General features: G+C 33.9%; 3 protein-coding genes across 3 annotated transcripts; all 3 read right to left on the bottom strand.

Moving 5' to 3' along the window:
- Positions 1 to 206: 206 nt before the first annotated feature.
- On the bottom strand, positions 207 to 8,114 carry LOC104892078 (non-specific lipid transfer protein GPI-anchored 9). The gene is made up of 7 exons (XM_010677900.3): positions 7,670 to 8,114; positions 5,214 to 5,306; positions 4,545 to 4,586; positions 3,193 to 3,234; positions 1,872 to 1,922; positions 879 to 941; positions 207 to 482 (listed from the first exon to the last, which is right to left on the bottom strand). Exons 1-7 carry the CDS (start codon positions 7,980 to 7,982, stop codon positions 400 to 402), a joined length of 687 nt encoding a protein of 228 aa, XP_010676202.1. The 5' UTR covers positions 7,983 to 8,114; the 3' UTR covers positions 207 to 399.
- A 2,024-nt stretch (positions 8,115 to 10,138) lies between these two features.
- Positions 10,139 to 12,469, bottom strand: LOC104892079 (non-specific lipid transfer protein GPI-anchored 9). Its single transcript, XM_010677901.3, has 3 exons — positions 11,867 to 12,469; positions 10,829 to 10,900; positions 10,139 to 10,413 (listed from the first exon to the last, which is right to left on the bottom strand). Exons 1-3 carry the CDS (start codon positions 12,183 to 12,185, stop codon positions 10,331 to 10,333), a joined length of 474 nt encoding a protein of 157 aa, XP_010676203.1. The 5' UTR covers positions 12,186 to 12,469; the 3' UTR covers positions 10,139 to 10,330.
- Positions 12,470 to 15,446: 2,977 nt separating this feature from the next.
- Positions 15,447 to 17,003, bottom strand: LOC104892077 (uncharacterized). The gene is made up of 2 exons (XM_010677898.3): positions 16,619 to 17,003; positions 15,447 to 15,705 (listed from the first exon to the last, which is right to left on the bottom strand). The coding sequence occupies exons 1-2, from the start codon at positions 16,908 to 16,910 to the stop codon at positions 15,587 to 15,589; spliced, it is 411 nt and encodes a 136-aa protein (XP_010676200.1). The 5' UTR covers positions 16,911 to 17,003; the 3' UTR covers positions 15,447 to 15,586.
- Between the last annotated feature and the right edge of the window lie 6,551 nt (positions 17,004 to 23,554).

Here is a 23,554-nt window from a genome sequence, read left to right as displayed (position 1 = left end):
ATTATGTCTACGTTTGTATCAAAATCAGACTGTGTCTTTTAATAATTTTTGAAGTTTATTTTAGTTCCAACATGATTTCGAATCGGCTAACATAAGACGACCATCAATCCATAAAAAGTGAGTAAAGACATAAAGTTAAAGCGACTAACAACTATAAAAAGTCGTTATGAATTTATCTTAGGTTTGGATATAGAATCAATCAATCCAATACACTATCAAATGTTATTCAAACAAACATCACGACACAAATCAAAAAGTGGGAGAAATTTTTTTAAAAAATGAGAAAAATCAAATGTTAGACTTCTTCGACATATACGTAAAAAAATGCCTGCATGTACGTAATAGTTGCACTGCCAGCATCATTAATGTAGAGCGATTTAATTGGAAGTTTGAATGCTCCTAAAAGAACATCAATCCTGCCAAGAGCAACATCAAGCCTGAAATTGGTCCTGCCGAAGCACCGTTAGCTGCAGAATTCATTCCTGCAAGATCCATTTATAGATTAGTACTAAAACTAATTGGTGGATTAATCTACTTACATGATTACACCGTATGCAGGTTAAACTGTGAGTCATGTGACGTCTATATATAAGTGTGGAGAATAATTATATTAATAGCAAGATGGAACGTTTATATATAAGTGTGGAGAATAATTGTACTAATAGTAAGATGGAACTAGAAGTCTAAAGTTGTATTTAAAAATACACCATATTGCACATACACCGTATTTACATTTAAAAAATTGGTTAATAAAATAATAAATTGCTCATCAAAAATTATAATAATTGTCACCTTTGTGGAAAATGAAATCCATATTATGTTAATAAATGTTAAAGACAATTACCGTCTTAAAAACAAAACTTTAATGTAGTACGTACCGGAACCTATTGAAGGTGCTGGTCCACCAGCTCCTGGAGCTAGATCTGGGGCTTCTCCATTTCCTATATGAAATAAAATGTATATTTTAGTTTCATAGAAGTTATTGAAGGGAATGAATTAAGCAAGCAAAAGGATATAATTGGTGGAAGGATAAAAAAAAATCTTTTATCTTACTTGTTTGTAGTATGATTTGTGCCACTCATACTAATTGATTGAATTCAATTATTCTTTACTACAATTTTTCTAAAAAAATTTACAAGTTTGTTTAGATCTAATGATATCGACCAACAATAATATTGAGTGACATGAATGGTACAAAAAAATGGGATGAAGATTTGGATTATGGGTGGAACTATGATAAATTTGATATAATTGAAAATGGGCCTGTGCAACCCATTACGGAGATGAGAGTTCGATCCACATACAAGCCCAAAGGAGGTTCCATACTAAAACCAATTGACAATAGTAGGAGTAGCTCCTCTAACTTATATTGTGGTACTTTTTCTCCTCTTTCTCCAATGTGGAACAACTCACATGTGCACAACATACATGGGGTTTAACAAACTAACTAATACTCCTCCGATTTTTATTAGTTTACCCTTTTTTTTTGTACAATATCTTAGGAGAAACAATGGTGTGAGACACAGAAGGAAAGATAAACTATTATTTTATGTTAAAGTTGAATATATGTGTGATGGAAAGTTAGTGGTCTCATTCAAAAAATAGAAACAAAAGAAATGGGTAAACTAATAACGGACATCCCAAAAAAAAAATACGGGTAAACTAATAAAGACCGGGGGTAGTAATTCCTAATCAGAAAGGATCTAATAAAGAAGACCTTGTGAGAGAGCGTCTCAAGGCAAACTCATGTGTATTGTCCATATTGCTGATTGGTTTTACTATAAAAGACTTGATAGACTTGTATATAGTCATACACTCATACTCTCATCCAAGAAACCACACGTAGAGGCCAATAGATGGGAATCACAAACCTGAAATCGGTGCATCAGCTGAAGATGGCACTTCGGATGGTACCATAAAATCTGTTGAATGAAATGGGCGACGAAAACAATTAACATATCAATTGTATAAAACTTTCAATGACTTAAAAATAAGTCTAAATACAATTATTCATTTCTTCATGTATAAAAAGAAGGAAATACGAGAGAAAAGAAAGACAGAGATTCCCAATATACATCTTTTGGATGGAGGAACACTTAGTCAAGAACAATATTGATATTAGGAGAACTTTGTTCAGGTCTTGAGTCGAGGTCAAATATTAGTCGAGCTTACTAGAGTTGAGCTTTGACTAAACCGAAGCTCCTTATAGTGTGCACTAAGTAAGTAACTAGCATGATCATCCATATTTCCAAATACACAGGACTTCAATAGTGAAAACTACGTGAAGATCTATAGGACTTTAAAAAAACTACCTAGTTTAAACAAGAAAACATGCGTAATGGGCACTAGCGGAAACTTCTCATTAGTATGGTTTTGATATAAAGGAGCTGCAGATGAGTACCACATATATTTTCTAAATAATTGTATTAATGTATGAGCTTATAAGAAAACATACGTTGATCATGTTACTAATGCTTAGTTTATTGCTTAAAATTTTTATATTAATTAACTTTTTTAAGGACTGTATATGTTGGGGGTAGTACATTTCAGCCCTTTTCTTTTGAACTTATTTTGGCTGAACTGAAAGTAAATTAAATTAAGAATTGGACTAAAATTAAATTATTATTATTATTATTATTATTATTATTATTAACTGAAGTGAAATTAAATTAATTGAACTAAAATCAAATTAACTGAACTGAAATTAAATTAACTAAACTGAAATTAAATTAATTGAACTAAAATCAAATTAATTAACTGAACTGAAATTAAATTAACTAAACTGAAATTAAATTAATTGAACTAAAATCAAATAAATTAACTGAACTGAAATTAAATTAAGTAAACTGAAATTAAATTAATTGAACTGAAATTAATTGAAAACAAGTCCAAAAGAACCGGGCCTTCAAGTCCTACGTCGGAGAGATAAGAAAGTGTTGTCTAATTTATAAGAATTAGCTACTCCATTAGTACAATTAAGGACTTTTTGGGAAGGAGCTTAAAAACAAATTTGTACAGACCAAGCTCAAAGCAGACAATAATATCATACTAATGGTAAACCTATAGGTGAGCTCGTGGAGAAAACATGAGTTTTGTGATCCTTAGTCTGAGGGGATTGTTGGGTGTTCTCGTGGGATCAACAACATATATATTTTCCTACTTTTTCATTAGAACATTTGGATTATTTTTTACCTGGAGACATTGACGGGCCTTCTATTGGCGCTGCCATAAGACCTGTAGCATGAAAGCACCATCAAATTAGCTATCAGATCAAGTTATCAACCATTAGGACTTGGGAGTTATAGTAAGACTGGATACAATTATTTACTTTCATCAGTAGGTTCTGTTTTGTTCATTTTTATCTTTGTTTTTTTCAAAGGTAACAAAGAAAGTAATAGAAAGTTAAGAAAAAAGATGATAAAATCATGATAAGTTAAGCAAAAATAAGATGACCAGATCCTTATTTGTCGAACAAAGATATCTCGTATGTGAAAACTTCTAGAAAATATTTGATAACAAACGGGAGCATAAATTCTCAAGGGGCAGGTTGATTATTCTAACAAGTACGCAAGTATTATTTATAATTGCAGAAAACTGTGGAGGACGATGCCGGGAGTGAAGATTGAGTTCTGTTGCAGGAACCTCAACAAGGTGGCGGATGTAATAGCTAAACAAGTCCGTATGATGGACTCTAGTTGTAATGTAACTATGACTTTTCCCTCACCCCCTAGTTATTATATTGAACCCTTTCTAAAGGATTGTAAGAATATTTTTTATGTCTGCTAATTAATTATGGGATGCTGTTTTTCAACAAAAAAAAAAAAATAGCATAAAAGTAGAACTTTTTTTTTACTACACAATTCAAGTGAAACTTCTCTGATCAATTGTCACATTAATTATATATAAATATATGTTCAGAAAAGAGAATTATTTAATCCAATAATCAACCTCAAAAATTGTAGACTCTTTTGTATCTTAATAGGAGGAAATTTTGAATCATACCCATTCCAACAACATTTAGGTGAGATTCTGTACGATGCTAGCATACTTCTTACTATTGATAATTATTGTATTTTCACCTCATATAAGATCTGCTATACCCAATCTTATTCTTTTAAAACATTTGGATCGTGGACAGAGCCTTCTCGTATAATTTAGTGCAGTGTGCTAAATTACATTATAATTAAGAATTGAACTTTCTTGGTGGCCGGATAAGAAGAGTCAAAAGAGTTATTAATGGTTTTTTTTTGGAGAATAGGAAGAGACAAAATTAAACACTAGATAGAAATTATCCTATTTGAATCTACATCTAACATTACACTCGATAAATTGGAAAGGAACAATCTTGATTAGATTCATCAGTTTCTTTTTGTATACTAGGGAACAATTAATAGAACTGCGCACTTATATTTTGGAGGTCCTATGTAGTTGCTCGCTCCCTGCATATGGCTTTAGCCGCCCCATATCGTGGACTTTAATATGATTTTTTAACCATCTACATAATATATTTAAAAAAAAATTATAAAACTTATATAAAGCTTTACCTGGGGACATTGCTGATGGTCCATCTGATGGCGTCATAAGAGCTGTTGCATGAAAAACAACTAAAATATTTAGGTGTTGTTTTGTTGGAAGTTATTTCTCTTGAAAATACAAATTTTTAGGAAATACATTATGGGTGTTGTGTTTGGTTGGAGGAAAATGGGAGAAGCATAGGAAATACAAATTCCAAGGGAAATTGAATTCCCATGAAACACGGGAAATCACTTTTGTTGAAAGCTACCTTATGCCGGTTTCCAGCGTTGACTTTTGTCTTTTCCGATTTTTAAATGTCACGTTATATCACTTGACTTCTTCAACCATTTTTTTAATTTTTCCCACCCTAATTTCCCTATGTATGCGTTCTCTTTTTCATATCTATGTGACACTTTGTACCACCAATGCCTCATTAAATTCCTCTTCTATATTAACTAAAAGTGAAACAATCACCCTCCTTAATTTCCACCAGGGTAATTTTGTTTTCCCCACAATTTTGAACTGAAAAAACAAAAGCCAACCTCGGAAATCGGCATAAGGTAGCTGTCAACAATAAAATGGTAAAAGTAAGGTAGTTTAGGATAACAATTTTATTATAAGATAGTTTCTCGCAAAAACTCGAAAATTAAAGGTAGTTTGAGACAAAAATAGTTTGTGATGAGAGAGGGATCTCAAACCTGGAGTTGGAACTCTTTCAGGAGACATAGATGGGGCCATTGATGGTACCATTGATGGGCCCATTGATGGTGCCATTGATGGGCCCATGAGGGCTGTTGCAAAAAAAACCCCACCAGTACAATTCTCATGTCAAATGTTTAAAACTATACAATGACTTCATGTCAAATGTTTAAAACTATACAATGACTTCAATGTGTTGCTCGAGAGAAAAAAAAAAAGACTCCAATGAAAATGATTACTATAATCTCGACTTTTTACAATCTTTTTTCATGTATTTAAAATAGAACTCTTATGTATGAGGGTAAACATAGTTATCATAATCTTGTTACATTTCTTTTTAATTTTGTGTTTTAAAATATCAATTTTTTTTGTAATCTATATAATAGTACGTTTTTAAAAAATATTAATGGTCAAAATTAATTATACGTCGAAAGTTGTGCAACTTCAATATGTAATTTAAGAGAACTTAAAGTAAAAACTAGATGCTAATAACTTAAATGTGAAAATTTTTACATACAAATATGTTAATTTAGATCCAGGTGGAACAAAAATTATGAAAAAAATTCATAATACAATAGAACTTATTTGAACTACTTTATTTAACAAAATGTAAACCATTGTAAATGGGTACATTTTTGTCGATTTAATTTTTTTGACTATGTATTTTTACCAACATGAATATCGAAATAGTATAACTTACACATTAATCGATTAATCAAAACATATAATCTCAACATGTAACAATTTGATATATATTTTACTAACATGTACTTTCTCTGTTCCATTATTATTGCATTGTTTATCATTTTTCACTGAAATTAAGGACATTGGTGTATATCATTGATTTTTGTTTTAATAATGTACTTGTATTGGAAAATACACCATGTTTCCTTTTATTTAAACAAAATTATCATTAAATTGAAACTTTTGCTAAATTAAGCTGACCGATTTAGCGAATAAAATAACTAATATTAAATTAAATATCCAATAAGAGTATATCAAAGTAGAAAAATTTAAAATAAGAATGTTTATTTTGACACTTAAAAAGGAAAATAACGACTGTATTATGGGATAGAGGAGGGAATCATACAATTAATAGTTAAAACATTATATTAAATAGTGTAAAAGTTAATTAAAACAATTTTTCAAGGTGGGTGGAAATAGTATCTAGTTCTACCGTTAGTAGGGATGGCAACGGGTCGGACTTGGATCGGATTATGCATAATACGATTCCGAGTTCCGACTATATAAGAAGTCGGATTTTAAATCTGAGTCCGAGTCCGAAACCCGACTATGAAAATCCGAATCCGACCCGACTTAAAATCCGGACATCCGACTCCGAATCTAACTCGAATGAAAACCCGAATATTTGACTTAAAATCCAAACATCAAACTCCGAACCCGATCCGACTTATTTTTCTGCCCATTTTTTATAATAGAATAATATTCTATAATACAATAATCTAATCATTACAATTTATTCTGATAATCATATGGAAATCTTATATAGTATAAGTAATCTAAATATTACAATTATTTTTAACAATTATTTATTCAATGGGAAAATTATATATACTGCAATTGGCTGAAAGTCGAAGTCAGGTTATACATACATAATACAGTAACATAAATAAGAAAAAAGGATTGATTGATGACTCAAAGTTGGAGTCGGATTATTTTATGATATTCGACTCCGACCCTTCTCCGACTCAGACTTTTTTTTTTCCTTCGGATTCGGAGCGGATTACAAAGAAAAATTAATATTATAAGACTCAATTATTAGCGGTTGCCTATAAAAGACAACGTGCGGCTCCCAAAGATGTCTTGGCCTAGTGGTTAAGATTGAGGTGCTGTGTACGATAGGTCACAAGTTCGAATCCCCCTCTCCTTCTTTCTACTTTGCACCGTCTTTGTGGCTCCAATGGATAAAAAAAAAAAAACAACTTGCGGCTTTTTTTTTTTTTTTTGGTGAACCATGGTAACATAAAGATCATAGAGTTATGGCAAAAAAGTTATTACTATCCATATAGAGTAACTTTTAAGAATAATAAGGGGGGTCGTGACTTGCGGCTTTATAGTGCTGCGTAGCAAACAAACTCCTACGAACTCCATCCCCCCCGAATCAAATTATGTTGAGAAATGCTAACAAACTAATCTAAATTAGTCAGCATATCTGCATATTGCTGCTTACACAGCAATAATAAATAGATCATGCATATTTCAACATAGTAAATTAGCTAACAGCAGATTAGAAACTATGTTACTCAGACACTTGATTGAGCGTCTTTTCGGATACGGGTGTCCAAAATGTTCGATTGGTTTTGTAGAAAAAAGTCAGTTTTTAGTTTAAAATGAAGTATCCAAGTAAAGTGTCGTGTAGTCCAACACGACACGACACCCTATTTTTGAGGTAAATGAAGGTCTAGGAGTAAAACTGATTAGAAGCATAGGTTACCTTGGCACCGAGCAAGTAAATCGATTTGGAGGTTACAACGCTGTGGAAGAGTAGCTGCCTCAGTGACATTAATCATCAAGGTTGTCGCCAACTCGACGTTGGCGAAAACTGTACAAAGACAGCTGAGATCATTCTGAATCAGATTTTGGAGAGGCTGACAACATTGCGTTGGTGGCGCTACAGTTGTCGAGTTAGTGAACGGCCCACAAGGACCGAGCTCGCTAACACATTGCGGCATTTCTACATTTTGTGCCTGTGCTGATGATACAGCCAGCACCACCATCAGAGCAGCCAAGCACAAGACTTTGCTCATTTTTCTTTGTTTTTTAACTAGGGTTTACTTTGATAACTATATTCTCTTGAGAATATATATTATATGTGCTTGGGATTTTATGTCTACTTTTTTTTCCTTCTCATTTTATTTTATAGATCATAGATGTATGTTTTGGACAACTCATGCACGAAGGTGGTGATGTTGACACATTAAAAATTATGGGCGCCTAATTAACTGCCTATGATATATTGATGTGGAATTGTGGATGATGAAACTAGTTCTCTTACGCACGTTCAAGTATTTGGATTCACGTATTCCAGCAGGCCGGTATAGAAAACGTCATATATGGATGGAGTTCCGAAGAGGGGGCTTCTAAATTATTAAAAAAATAACACCGGTTATACAGAGTTAAAATTTTGCACCAGTTCTACATCAATATATATATATATATATATCTAAAATTTAAGAAAAAAACATGTCATGTTGCCATATAAACTGTTTCCTGCTCCCTCCCCCACACAATCAAATCAGATATATTAAGCAATAAAAATGTGTGTTATAAGACTCAAACCCATAACCTTTCATTTGAGATACGAATGCATTAACACACTCTATAATCTCAAGTTTGGTCTTTGTGGAAAAAGAATTATTTAAAAACAAGATTAATATTGTATTTCTATTTCTAAATCAATCAAATACAAATGCATATATTAGTACTCATTAAGCTAATCCTAATAATAGTAGGTGTGTAAATGATCTAGGCTTCGCTCTGCGTAACAACAAGTTATGCTATAAAACAAATTAATCTTGTTAATTTTAAGTGGAATTCTATCTTAAAATCATTTGATGGTAGGAGAAGTAACCTATCATTATTATATGCTTATCATTTTGCTACTAATCTTCCAACGTGGGACTTTTTTTCAAGACATGGAAAATTCCCAACATGACATTCCCATGGAGGCTATTGAGTTAGACGCAAGAAACTCCCTGCCTCCATTGTTCACCAAAATTACATTTTGCTTTCCATTGCAGCCCTCCACTCGCCGGTGCAACCTTTGTGTTCGAATGCCCATGAGCTTTTTTTGATTCGAAGCGATACACTCGAGTAGTTTCTTTAGTATAACTTATGTAGTTCCATTTATTTCTCTAAAATAAATAGAATTATAACATTTTTACTATTAACAGCGAGAGTTTAGAAGAAGAAATATACGTTGGTGTGCATGGGTGCATGATTATGTGTTTTCGATGAATTTGATAGAAGTAAAAATGGGCTTGTGCGGCTCATTAAGGAGGAGGCGAATTCGCTCAACATTCAAGCTCAAAGGAGGTTAATTCCACACTAAAACCAATTGACAATAGTAGAAGTAGCTCCTCTAGCTTATAATGTGGTACTTTCTCTCCTCTTTCTTCAATGTGGGATAACTCACATATGCACAACATGGGGTTCAACACTCTCCCCCAGGCTTGACAAATGCCCAATATAAACAACCCAACAACCTTGGCTCTGATACCATGATGAATTTGATAGAAGTGAAAATGGACTTGGGCAACCCATTAACAAGGAGGACAGTTCAATCCACATAGAAGTACGTACAAAGGAGGTTCCATACTAAAACCAATTGGCAAGAGTAAGAGTAGCTCCTCTAGCTTATAATGTGGTACTTTCTCTCCTCTTTCTCCAATGTGGAACAACCCACATGTGCACAATACGGGGTTCAACAGTTTTGCACCTTTTGAGGTAAACATGTTTACTTAATTTATGATTGTAAAGCGAAGAAATATTATTGAGTTTGTGTAAGAAAAAATTAAACTACAATATATGTACTAACGATAAAGGATAAGGGAAACAATCCCAAATTGTCCGAAAAGCAAAAGCAAAAGTTGAATCGTATTTGCAAGCTTAGTGGATTGGAAGGAACAACTATAATCTTTGGGACATTGTATCTCTCTATTTATAGAGACTTATTTAAATATATATACTGGCAAGATCTTAAATACAAAATGAAATACTAAACAACTCAAACATTCTATTATTGTTTTGGATCAACCATCAATCCTGGATACGATTGTTGCTTAATTAAAGATTAAAATTTTAAATTCATCTTATTATTCTCACTTGAAAAGCCTAACAATGAGAATTATGATGTATGGTACGTTAACGTAGAAACGAAATCATTAGTAATAACACACATATGTAGATAAAAATAGATCAATCTTATAATCTCATATGTATTCAAATTATCAAACATTTGTCACAAACTAAAAAGAGGGATCTGAGAAAAATGAACAATCAACATTTTGGACAACTCGACATACATGTGAAACAATGACTACGTACATATATATAATTACACAAAAGGGTTCCTGTTGAACGTTAATACATGCTCCTAAAAGAACATAAATCCTGCCAAGAGCAACATCAAGCCTGAAATTGATCCTGTCCATATAGTGCTGCTTGCAGCATTGCTTTCTGCAAGATTACAAAGATAGTATTACTTAGTTTAGGCTTTGTTCTTTGTACGTTAAAAAGTTAACTTTAAGAAAAAATAAGATCCCATAAATCTCAATACATTTAGATAAAGATATTAATGATCATAATTGTGCATTCAAAATTGTAAAAAACAAGAAAATGGAGGGAGCAAAATTCAGTTTTAATTTATAAAAGTAGTACATTAGACCAGAGTACTAGTGAATTATAATGAATTGCATTGAAAAATTTATTAAATAAGAAATGCATTATAATATTCTAATACAAAAAGATATATTAATTTTAAATATGGTAGTTCTTTACACAATTTTAATTTAAAAAATCGAAATATTTAAACTAGAGAAAATTTTTGTTACGAAATGCTAAGACTCTCTTAAATGGTAAATTTCATGATTACCTGCTCCTGGATTTGGAGTGGTAGATGCAGGTCCACCAGCTACTGGAGCTAAAGCTGGTGCTTTTGCTTGTCCTATATCGCATTAGATGTAAATTGCAGTTAGTATATATATAAGTTATGGAAGCTGAAAATGTGTTTGAAGGATGAAGATTCAATGAACACAAACAGATCTCACCAAGCCTTCTGCACAATGAGCTTATTATAAACTCCTATTTATAAGGCTCCACTACATTACTACCTATACCTTAGAACTACTAGGATTAGGAAACTAAGCAACATTCCTAACTATAACTATATATATATATCAACTAGTAAATAGAAAATATATCAAATCTAGGAATTAATCCGAATATACGCAGTATATATTTATTTTGAATGCAATTTAGTACTCCCTCCGTTTCTTTTTAATCTACACAGTTACACTTTTCACGCATGCCAATGCAAAACTTTGAGGACACATATATATCTTTAGTTTTGTATTTGTAAAAATTATAAAAAGTATATAATAATAAAATACATGCTATGATAAATCTAACAAGATCTCACATGACTATATTTTCATCTGTATATAAATCACAAATGATGGTCAAAGTGAAATTTGTGAATAGTGTAAAATATCAAAGTGTAACAATAAGGAGTATTATGTTTATCGGATGTACAATAAACTTATCGTCAGATAGTTCACTTTTAGCAAAATGGATGACATTTAGGTCAAAATGATCAATTTTCAAGTCAATTAGATGGATCACTTTTAAATAAAGAGTAACTTTTTACCTTAAAATTGATAACTTTATACCCTATTATACGTTCAATAAATTATTTTACATCCGCCGTCTCATTGAATTTTTGTGACTTCTTTTTCTCTTGGGTGTATAAGCAGTCATAAGAGCAGCAATTTGAACGAGATTGATCTCGAGTCATTGTTATCTTTTCATATACTGTACCAACTATACTAATTGACATCCAATCGTCTCCATATATATATAAGCATTATAGTGTTAAACGCCTTATAAACGAACAAGCGAACATATTATTTACCTTTATTACAGACGTTAGCATTTGCGTTGATCCCACATTTGATTGGGAGCTCCATAGCTTCAGTCATGTTGACATTAGCAGCCGCGGCGAGGCTAGGGTTTTGGAGAGTGGAACAAAGGCACGCCAACTGGGTGTCAAACGCTAGCTTGAGAGGCTCGCAGCATGTTGCTGGTGGAGTTGTGGCGTTGATGAATTGCGCGCAGGGCATCAAGGCCTGTATGCAGGACATATCTGGTGGTGTTTGAGCTTGTGTAGGTGATGTCCATGACACCAACATCACAGCCAAAACTACCAAAATCGTCACCTTTTTTGAGTCCATTTTCTATGAGCTTTAGAACAAAATAATTTCTTCTTAGATTGATTTGTGCTTTCTATGGTAAAGATAGGTAATAAGGTATGGTAATGATATACGTGATCTGATTTATTGTTTAATGTGGGCTTTTTTATTAAACAAAATATATTGCAGGAACATGTGAAGTTAGAGACAAGTCGAATATACTAGACTAAAAAAATGGTATTTTGAAGATTTTTGTTGCTGGATCTAATTTGACAAAACTTACAGCTGGATTCTTGAGCGCAGCATGTTCTTTCAAGAAAATTTAATCTTGATTTACAGGGCCCTGGTCAAATTAGTAGCAATATATATTCCGAGATATGAATTGAGCTATACTTAATATTCTAGATGGTTGTAACATGTTGGCGACGAACTATGTACATTAATTACAATATTATGTGTCGTTGTTAATTCAGAAACATTCTTTACATCCTGTAGAGAATGATGTTACGACTTACGCGAATGTATATTACTAATTGATGATTGATAACGTAAATAATGTAGCTGCCTGCCTCCTCTTCTGTGTCCTTGCCAGTTCCATATCTCTATTCTATACGGCAACTACGGGACACCAAAATAATAAAACGCCTATTTTACCCTCACTAAATATTGAAAATCACAGCCAATAATATACATTATTTACAACAAACTTTTTACAAATTCATGGCACAACTAATTGACTAAACAATAACAACAATTTACAAATTCACGGCACAACTAAACATATCTTTCTTAAGATGGGAAAAAGTAATAGCCGTAATTTACAAATTAAATAAGTTAGCAAATGCCTATCATCATGTACTTTTTTCAAAAACAATAATATAATATTCACGGATTAACTACTACTGATAACCATAGCCACAAAAAATAGATTTTCTGCTTCATGATCTCGATATCATAAAAACAAAATACATTCTTTTCCATAACTCTTCATTATGTGGAAAAAGAACATACTCAACAATATTAATTACGGTTTTCCATTCAACAAACACGAACAGGTAATTCATAGCCTAAAACACTATGCAAAGATAAACACTATCACTTTGTTCTGCATCTGATTCATTATTTTTATGCAGCAAAAGTAGAACCAAATTACACAAAAGATCGTTTGAAGATTTGGAAGCAACAAACAACACATCACGTATTTGTTTGTAATTTTAACCGGACTTCAGAATCAGGCGTTAAATCTCAAATTTCAGACGCTAAATTTTTGCATCAGCTGTTTAGCGTCCGTTGACGGACGCTAATCTCTTTAGGGCCCGATCCTGCGTTTTTAGCATCCGATTTTGGCGGACGGAAAAGGGTGATATTCTTGTTGTGATGATTCATACATGAAATTTTGCTTATAGTACTTATGATCCTATAATTATATTTTGTCATATAGCTTACGCGGTGGTATTATTTTATATAAAGCCCAATAGCTATCTCATTAGGTTGCATTTATACTTTCTTTTTTTTTAATACCCAACCAAGGAAATTAAAACCCCAACATGTTATCAGAGCCTTGTGCTTAACCTAGCTCGTGTCGATTTATTACCTAGCGTAGCCACCTCGCCACCTCACGATGACATCACAATTCTCTCCTTGCTTCCTCACAGCGGCGCCTCTTTATTGCTGTCTTAGGTCTAGGAAATTAAATCCCAACACATATAAAACACAATTATTGATAACAAAAATAGTTATAATTTTTTTTTTTTGATTAGATGGTGAAGCGAGGACAAAATATTTAGACCTAATGAAAAACTCATAATCAACCTTATAAAAGGTTGATGTAAAATTTCTATCCATTCGATTCTTTTGGATCTAAACTAGCTATAAATATTCTAAATCAAATCCAATCTGAAAAAACTCGATCCCAACCAATGATTGGATCGATTTGGATTGGATCGGAGTTTAGATTTTATCTGTATAATTTACACCCTTAGTTTAAGTTGCTAAAGTTTTCTAATATGAAATTGGTATTGCATATACTTTCACATACAAAAACCGCTATAAAATTGAAAATACCTAAAAATTGGCCAAAGCACTTCATTCTTAGGTATTTCTTTAGTAATAGATCAAGAAGTAAACTAGTGGAGAGAGGAACAGTAACATATACAAAACTAGCGATAAATATTTTTGGCTTAACAAATCTGTGTGGATAAGTGAAATATAAATACAAATAAAACTGAGAGAAATGAACACGTATAGTTGCCTTGAAAATTAAGAGAAACTAGGATTAAAAAAATTTAATTTAATTAAGTTAGAGTGCTATATGTTAGCATCGATTTAAATCAAGTTAAACTCCTTAAATACTACTTCAGATGCTTGCAAAACACGACTATATAATTAAACACCCTAGTTTTTTCGAACATATTGACATCTAAGTTGCTTAATCAAGATGTGTTTCAACCACAGTATATGTCAATCTCATAATTGATTGACATAGACTGTTTGAAACACATCTTAAGCAACTTAAATATTGTAATTAATATTGTTAATACAAGTTTTGAACATACAACATGTGGTGTCTACATAATTGATTATCCGTTATATATAATGTAAGCTTGTGTTTCTTATCTGAAAACGAACTAAAATCATGAAAAGATAAACTCAATCGATTCATTCATTTCCTAAAAAGATAAACTCAATCGATTCATTCATTTCCTAGAAATTATTAAGTAGAAGTTAGAACCGATTAGTTTTTTATGCAATAGGTTTTGACCAACTAAACTAAAAAAAGCTTGATATGTTTACGTCGTTATTATTATCTCTGAATGATATAAATTGGATTACAATTATATTTAATTTTAGCCAATTAAATGGTGCATTGCAATAGCTTAAATCTAGTTAACGTTAATTATTGCATGTCAAATGATACAAGATGGAATTGTATTGTAATGAATTTTTAATAAATATATATTAACATCCACTTACTCTTAGACTATGTATTTTGATTTTGGATTTTAACTACCACTCATATTAATTACTTATATGTAAATAGATGGTATTGAGTTGTAATGAAAAGTAATATGAAATAAATACATATTTTCTATTCTTTTTGTTTGTTAACGTTTATGAGCATTTTGTTGAGTTCTATCCATTATTGTTCACGCGGTGAAAGATACTTTACATTTTGGTTTTGTAAGTGAGGTGACAATTTTAATTTCTTGTTTTTCGCAACCAAAAGTATTAGCTTAAGAGAAATAGGAAGAATAAATCTTTTGGAGGGGGCACCTATAAATCCAAATCTCTAACAAACAAAAGGCAAGATTCTTATAATATAATAATCTCTTATAAAAACCAAAACACTGACTTGAAATTGATAAGACACAATTGAAAATACATCATCCAATATCCAAAAATCTAAATGCAACAAGCTCATGTTTTCTATTAAGATCTGACTATTATGTCAAAATTAAGAGCAAAGCCGGTAGTAATCCAATTGAATATGGCATCTTCTTGGCTCCATTCTTTTGGTTGCTGATCGCGTTAGCAGCATTTCCATTACCAGTGCTAGTAGTACCTGAAATGGAAAGAAAGATGTTCCCAACTTTAATAATCTTTATTTGCATTCTAATATACTTTACGCTAGGTATATATAAGTAATTGAATAGAACTTGTACACATCCCCAATGCACCCCAGATAGATTAAAAAATAATAAAAAAGTTCTTTTTATCATGCGTGCATGTATATATAACAGTACGTCGAATTTATTGGCTTAGCGGTTTGTATATGTCACCTATATTCTTCTGAAAATAATATGTTACATTGTATTATGATGTCAAAACACAAACATTATGTACTCTTTTTTAGAAAGTATATTGTATTATGAGGAGAGAAAAGAAAAAAAATCTAACGTGCTCTGATATCATGTAAAATTAGGTTTAAGGATAATTTGTGTTGTCTTTTCATTAATCAAATAATCAACATATAGTTACAAACTTTTCCTAATCAGCATAGGAAACAATCAAACAATATATCACAAGACTCCTAAAGTAAGAAAACTCCTTGACATAAAATACTCCCTAACATATTGTAAATTATGTTATAGAACTTCCTCAACTATATAATAGATTTATGATAGCAATCAATTGTTTAAGTGAATAAAGTTTGCCATACGGTGCTGTATAAATATTCACTTGCATATCACCTTGCTATAAGGCAGCTTAAATACAGAAAGAGTTGAGCAACTTCATAAATAAGCGTTTATGTTAGTCATATACACAAAGCTGTACAAGAGAAGACTCTAACGACATACAAGTCATTCATATTCAGATATGTTTAAAAACCAATTTATCAGACACACAATATTCTTAATATATGCAACCATTGTTCACCCAAAAAAAAAAGACACACAGAAATACAAAAGAAGAAAGAGATATTAGTACTAAAACATCAGAAATACATTGATGAGAAAGAAAAGAAAAAGAGATACCTTCGCATGTAGGAGCATCTATCTTGCAAAGAGTGAAAAAATCAGTTAATGAACTCAAATAAGGTTTAAAGTTGTCGCATACACACTGTGTGCTATCTTTGATTTCTTTTGCCCATTCAGAGCAGCATGGCATCTCACCAGTAGCCAAATTAGTTGATTGCATGGCTTTGGTAGAGCAATCTGATAATTTGGATACACATGGAGGAATATTATTTGGCATTTGTGCTGAGATTGATGAGAAAGAACATAACATTATTAGTACAACAACAATCATAAAATGTACCATCTTCATTTTCCCTAGATAGTTTCTTTTCTTAGGTAGGCTATATCTTATTAATTTGACTTGTCTGCCTTTTTTTGGGGTTGTTTGATGGTAGACCTTCTCGACAGATCTTTAGTGTAATATATATAGCTGCTGCGTGCTTGTGTTCATGATGAGTTACGGGAGATGAGCTATACGTATATAGAGTAATATATAATAAGATCCGTAATTTATGGAGCATTGTGCTTGGAAGGGTGTTGAGAAGGGATACTAATTAAGTATAACTGCATAGTATAAATACATGGAATATACTGGTGTGATGTAGTGCTACTGGGCTACTATTTAGTACTGATGACAGTTTGTCTGTAGTGTGCTTTGTCTGTAGTCTGTTTGTCCTGTAGTGAGAACACATGTCTCATGATGTATGGCTGTCTATAATGACCTAGGGATGCTCACATTCTCAGCCGTCATATATATAGGATGTAATAGTCCATTGAAGGACAGAACAACAGAAATGAATGAATGAAAATGAAAACAACTTGAGAGAAAAACATTCTTGCATTTGTGATTGAGCTGAAATGACAAACCTGCTGTTGTCTTCATGGTATCAGAGCTTGGTTCGTCTTCTTACCTTATTATACTCAATCTTATATTAGTCTTGTACTGCAAGAAAGATACTAGGACTTGTCTGTTTCTAGAAATTCTTAAAGTTGTTTCTTTTTGTGCATAAAGTTTTCATCTTTATCACTAAAATATAATATCATCCTGTGTGAGTGCTTCTAGCTGCAATAGTAGTAAAAATCATATAAAATATTAGTAAATATGGTGCCTGGGATTGACTCAAGTAGTCCCCTCTACCTTCATCCTTCGGATGGAAGCAACTCAGTGAGTGTAGAAAAGCTGGAAGGAGCCTCAAATTACAGATCTTGGAGAAGATCTTTAGAAATAGGGCTTGCATCTAAAAGGAAGCTAGGTTTTGTGACAGGTGTAGTGAAGAGAGATGCATCTGACCCTATAAAACAGGAGGCATGGGACACCTGCAACAATATGGTGATCTCTTGGATACTGGGTAGTGTTAATGAAAGTATTAGAAAGTCTGTTATGTTTCTGAATACTGCAACCATTATATGGAGTCAGCTGGAGCAACGATTCACAGTAGCAAATGGATCTAGAAAATACAAACTAAATAAAGAATTGTATGAGAAAAAACAAGAAGGTAGAAGCATTACAGACTATTATACTGACTTGAATGGATTGTGGGAAGAATTGGAGGATCTGAAGGAACTTCCTCCCATAACCACTGTTAACAATGAGATCACTGCATTCCTCAAGGCTTTAACTGATCAACAAGAGGAACTAAAGCTTTTTCAGCTCCTAAATGGGCTAGATGAAGCCTATGCTGTCCAGAGGAGTCATCTGTTAATGATGAATCCCTTACCAACCCTTCACACAGCATGTAGTTACCTACAGCAAGAAGAGAGTCAGAGAGATGTGCTGAAACCAGTAAAAGAAGAAATGGAGCCTGTAGCAATGATGAGTAAAGGGAATGATGTGACATGTGCAGAATGTGGAAAGTATGGACACAGCAAGGATAAATGCTGGAGGATAGTAGGTTACCCACCTAAACACCCTAAGAATCTGAGAGATCAAAAGGAGAGATTCAGAGAAGGTGGGAACATCAGAGGAGGAAGGTGGTACAGAGGTGGAAGAAATGGCAGAGGAGGTAGGAGTGCTGCAAATGTAAGAACCTCTGGTGAAGGAAGCAGCAGTACTGGCAATACCTTCACAGCACATCAATTGGAACAGTTGATGAAACTTCTTCCTACACCTTCCAAGTCAGGGACATCTGACACTGAGGATGAAATGGAATATAATTATGCTGGCATGGTAAGCTGTAACTTTGCTGAAACAGAAGAAAATGAGTGGATAATAGACTCAGGGGCATCTGATCATATGACAGGGTGCATGGAAGTGATGATTGATGCTGTTAAGTGCACAAGAGATCAGAAGATCAATCTCCCCACTGGTGAAACATCCCTTATATCTCACAGTGGAAATGTGAAGCTGAGAAATGGGCTGATGCTTAAAAATGTGTTACACATTCCAAGCTTTAAACATAATCTCCTTTCAGTTCAAAAGTTGTCTAAAGATGAGAACATAAAGATTGAATTTCACTCTGAGTTTTGTGTGCTTTATGAAAAGAGAACAGGGAAGATTTGTGGGATAGGAAGAGTCCTTCATGGGCTGTACTACCTTGTGAATGATCCCATAAATAAAGTGGTAGCTGAATGGAAGAAGGTGAGTGATATACAGGAAAGAAAGAAAGGGGGAGACAGGAGAGTATCAACAGCATTGAATGCAAACACTGAAGTGGAAATGCCTTCAACTCTCAGCAATGTAGGCAGTGTGAATCCAACTACATTGTGGCACTGGAGACTGGGTCATGCCCCACTGAAAAGAATTGCAAAAATAAACAATTTGAAGGGATTTACAGCTGTGAATACTGATGTATGTATCACCTGTCCCCTTGCAAAATTCACAAGGCTTCCCTTCAATGTGAGTGAATCAAGGGCATCAAAGAGCTTTGATATGATTCACATGGACATCTGGGGTCCATATAGAGTTGCAACAAGAATGAATCATAGATATTTTCTTACACTGGTTGATGACCATAGCAGAGTGACATGGATCCACCTTCTCAAGCATAAGTCTGATGCATTTGCTGCAATAGAAAGCTTTGTGAACATGAGCAAGGCTCAGTTTGGAAGACAAGTAAAAATATTCAGATCTGATAATGCACTTGAGTTTGATGACAAGCAGTGCAAGCCATTCTTCAACAAGCTTGGGATTGTTCATCAAACATCCTGTGTAGATAGGCCTGAGCAGAATGGAAGGGCAGAGAGAAAACACAGGAACATACTGGAAATGGGAAGAGCTCTTAGGTTCCAGAGTGGTCTCCCCCTCCAATATTGGGGTGACTGTGTCATGTGTGCTGTTCACATCACAAATAGGCTCCCAAGTAAAGTGCTTGCAGATAAAACTCCATATGAGGTACTACACAATACTCCTCCTCTTTATAATCATTTAAAGACCTTTGGGTGCTTAGTACTTGCTAGTAATCCAAGTAGGAAAAAAGATAAATTCACTGCCAGAGGTGTACCTTGTGTGTTCTTGGGATACCCTCAATCACAAAAGGGCTATAAACTTCTTAACCTCAGTAACAATGTGATTTTTGTTAGCAGAGATGTAAAATTTTATGAAAATATTTTTCCCTACAAAATTTTCCATAATAAAACTAGAGAGAAAATGGAAGGAATTAAGGTGAACCCTGTAGTTGATGTTGAGGAGGAGAGTGAACACAGTGAGAGTGAGAATGATCACAATGCTCATGAGCCTACACCTGCAACCCAGCCTCAAACTGAAGTGAGAAGATCTACTAGAATGCATCACAAACCAGCCTGGCATCAAGATTACATTACAGCCAATACCAGTAGCCTCTCTCAAACCTTAAACACAACACCTACCCCACTTCAAAACACCATAAACACCACCACAAGCCACAATTTTTACTGCTTCCTCTCTCAAACCAGTAAAAACCCTGAACCAAGAAGCTTTAAAGAGGCTGTGACTGATCCTAAGTGGGTAGTGGCAATGAATGAAGAACTTAGTGCACTGGAGGAGAACAACACTTGGAGTATCACTGAATTGCCAGCAGGAAAACAGGCTATTGCATCCAAATGGCTCTTTAAAATCAAATACAACAGTGATGGAAGCATTAACAGACACAAGGCCAGATTGGTGATCATGGGAAATAGACAAAGATATGGGATAGATTATGAGCAAACATTTGCTCCAGTAGCTAAAATGGCCACTGTGAGGTCCTTACTTGCTGTAGCCTCCATTAACAATTGGCATTTACATCAAATGGATGTTAAAAATGCTTTCTTGCATGGTGACTTGCAGGAACATGTATACATGAAGTTTCCACCAGGGTACCTTGGTGCTGGTCATAAGGTTGAAGTAAGTAACTCACTGGGAAGTCAAGGTGTGCATATGAACACTCAAGTATGCAAGCTTAACAAATCACTTTATGGGCTTAAACAAGCTCCCAGACAGTGGTTTGCCAAGCTTAGCACCACCTTAAAACAACACCAGTTCATTCAGTCCAAATCTGACTATTCTATGTTTATCAAAGGCAGTGGAGCTGATTTGCTTATAGTATTAGTCTATGTTGATGACTTAATACTTGCTGGGCCCAGTACTCAGGTCATCCAAGACACTAAAAACTTCCTAAGTACACAGTTTCACATGAAGGACATGGGTGTACTTAGGTACTTCCTTGGCATAGAAGTGGATCAAGGCACTGATGGTATCTTTCTATCCCAGAGAAAATATGTGAAGGATTTGCTGGATGAATATGGTATGACAGGCTGCAGGCCTCTTTCTCTTCCCATGGACTCTCATGTGAAGTTACATATTCACAGTGGAGAGGCTCTTCCTCATCCTGAACCATACCAAAAGCTTGTAGGCAAGCTAATATACTTGACTCTCACAAGGCCTGACATAGCCTTTACAGTGCATGCGCTAAGTCAGTTTATGCATCAACCTACTCACATTCATATGCAAGCAGCTAAGAGAGTGCTTAGATATCTTGCAGGGAGTCCAAGACAAGGCATTCTTCTTGCCAACACTTCCACTGCTCACTTACAAGCATATTGTGATAGTGACTGGGGAGGGTGTGCCTCCACCAGAAGGTCTACATCAGGCTTCTGTATACTGCTAGGGAAGTCCCCAATTTCATGGAAGGCAAAAAGACAATCTGTAGTAGCAAGAAGCAGTGCTGAGGCTGAGTACAGGTCTATGGCACTTGCCATTTGTGAAGTAATGTGGTTAAAGCAACTCTTAAAGGACCTGGGCATGAAGTCTATAGGGAAAACCTTGGTGCATTGTGACAATCAAGCTGCTCTTGCCATTGCAGCTAACCCTGTGCACCATGAAAAAACTAAACATGTGGATATTGATTGTCATTTTATCCGGGACAAGACAACAGAAGGGATCATTCAGCCTACATTCATCTCCTCACAACACCAGCTTGCAGATGTGTTCACTAAACCTCTTCCTACACAGCAGCACAAATATCTTCTCTCCAAGCTGGGAGTTCAGAATCCTCCTCACTCTCAGCTTGAGGGGGAGTGTTGAGAAGGGATACTAATTAAGTATAACTGCATAGTATAAATACATGGAATATACTGGTGTGATGTAGTGCTACTGGGCTACTATTTAGTACTGATGACAGTTTGTCTGTAGTGTGCTTTGTCTGTAGTCTGTTTGTCCTGTAGTGAGAACACATGTCTCATGATGTATGGCTGTCTATAATGACCTAGGGATGCTCACATTCTCAGCCGTCATATATATAGGATGTAATAGTCCATTGAAGGACAGAACAACAGAAATGAATGAATGAAAATGAAAACAACTTGAGAGAAAAACATTCTTGCATTTGTGATTGAGCTGAAATGACAAACCTGCTGTTGTCTTCAAAGGGATGCTTCATTTTCGTGTTGACTCAATGTTGATAATGATTGGCATCATTTTTCAGGTTGTGTTGATAATGTTGATTAAACATTTAAAAATCGAGTAAATAGCTTCATCATTATTATGTTCATGTAAATTATCAATTAAGGATGTCTTGGCCTAGTAGTTAAGATTAAGGTACTGTGAACGATAGGTCAGAGGTTCGAATCCCCCCTCTCCTTCTTTGTACTGCCTTCGTGACTCATATGAATTAAAAAAAAAACTATGTTCATGTAAGTTGACGAACACATACACAATAAGGATATGCCCTAATAAGAAAGGAGTCCAATTATCTAAATCATTAGTGTCACAGTTCATGTACACCGCAGTTGTGTTGGATATCAAATTGTATATACATGATTGTTGTTGCCCAACTATTTTTCAATATTATCATTGTTTTTTTGCGTCGCTAAGTGTTCTCATCAACTCTCTTTTCTTTTTATATATATTAGAGCCACTATAAGAAAAACTCGTTTTAACGTTATAACCTAAAATCGGATGTTGAAAAAGGTTTGCGAACTCTGAAATTAAGGCCATGTTTGACAACATGCACTGGCTTAAATGGAGGTGAAACTGATTAGGTAGCTGCTGAAACTGTTAAGGTGCTGAAACTGATAAGCTAGCTGATTGCATAACCTGTTTGGTAAAATTATTTATGACTGTAGCTGAAATATCTTTTTAAACTTAAAAAGATAAAGATAAACTTTTTTTAGGCTTAAAAATATAAAAAGAAAATAAAAAAATAAAAAAAAATTCAGCATATGATCTCATACGCTATATTTTACTCCAACTCAATTTCAGTCAAATTTTGGACTTAAATTTTATTTAAGTTCCTCCGCCAAACACTATTAATCATATAAGGTGGCTTGAAATTGTAGCACCTTATCATTTAAGTCATCTGAACCGCTTCCCCAAACATAGCCTAAATATGCAGCAGATGCTAACACATGAATTTCAATGAACACCTACCGACTAACACATAAATAGTCATAAATTTTGCGTCTGTTGGCTTCGTTTCGTCGTAACACATGAATTTTAGCGACCAATTAATAACCGCTAAAGTTGATTGCTAAAAGAGGATTTTCTAATATTGAGCCATC

The sequence above is a fragment of the Beta vulgaris genome, chromosome 5, assembly GCF_026745355.1.
Source record: "Beta vulgaris subsp. vulgaris cultivar EL10 chromosome 5, EL10.2, whole genome shotgun sequence".
In the NCBI taxonomy this organism is placed as follows: domain Eukaryota; kingdom Viridiplantae; phylum Streptophyta; class Magnoliopsida; order Caryophyllales; family Amaranthaceae; genus Beta; species Beta vulgaris.
This window is presented reverse-complemented; position numbering and strand designations above follow the sequence as displayed.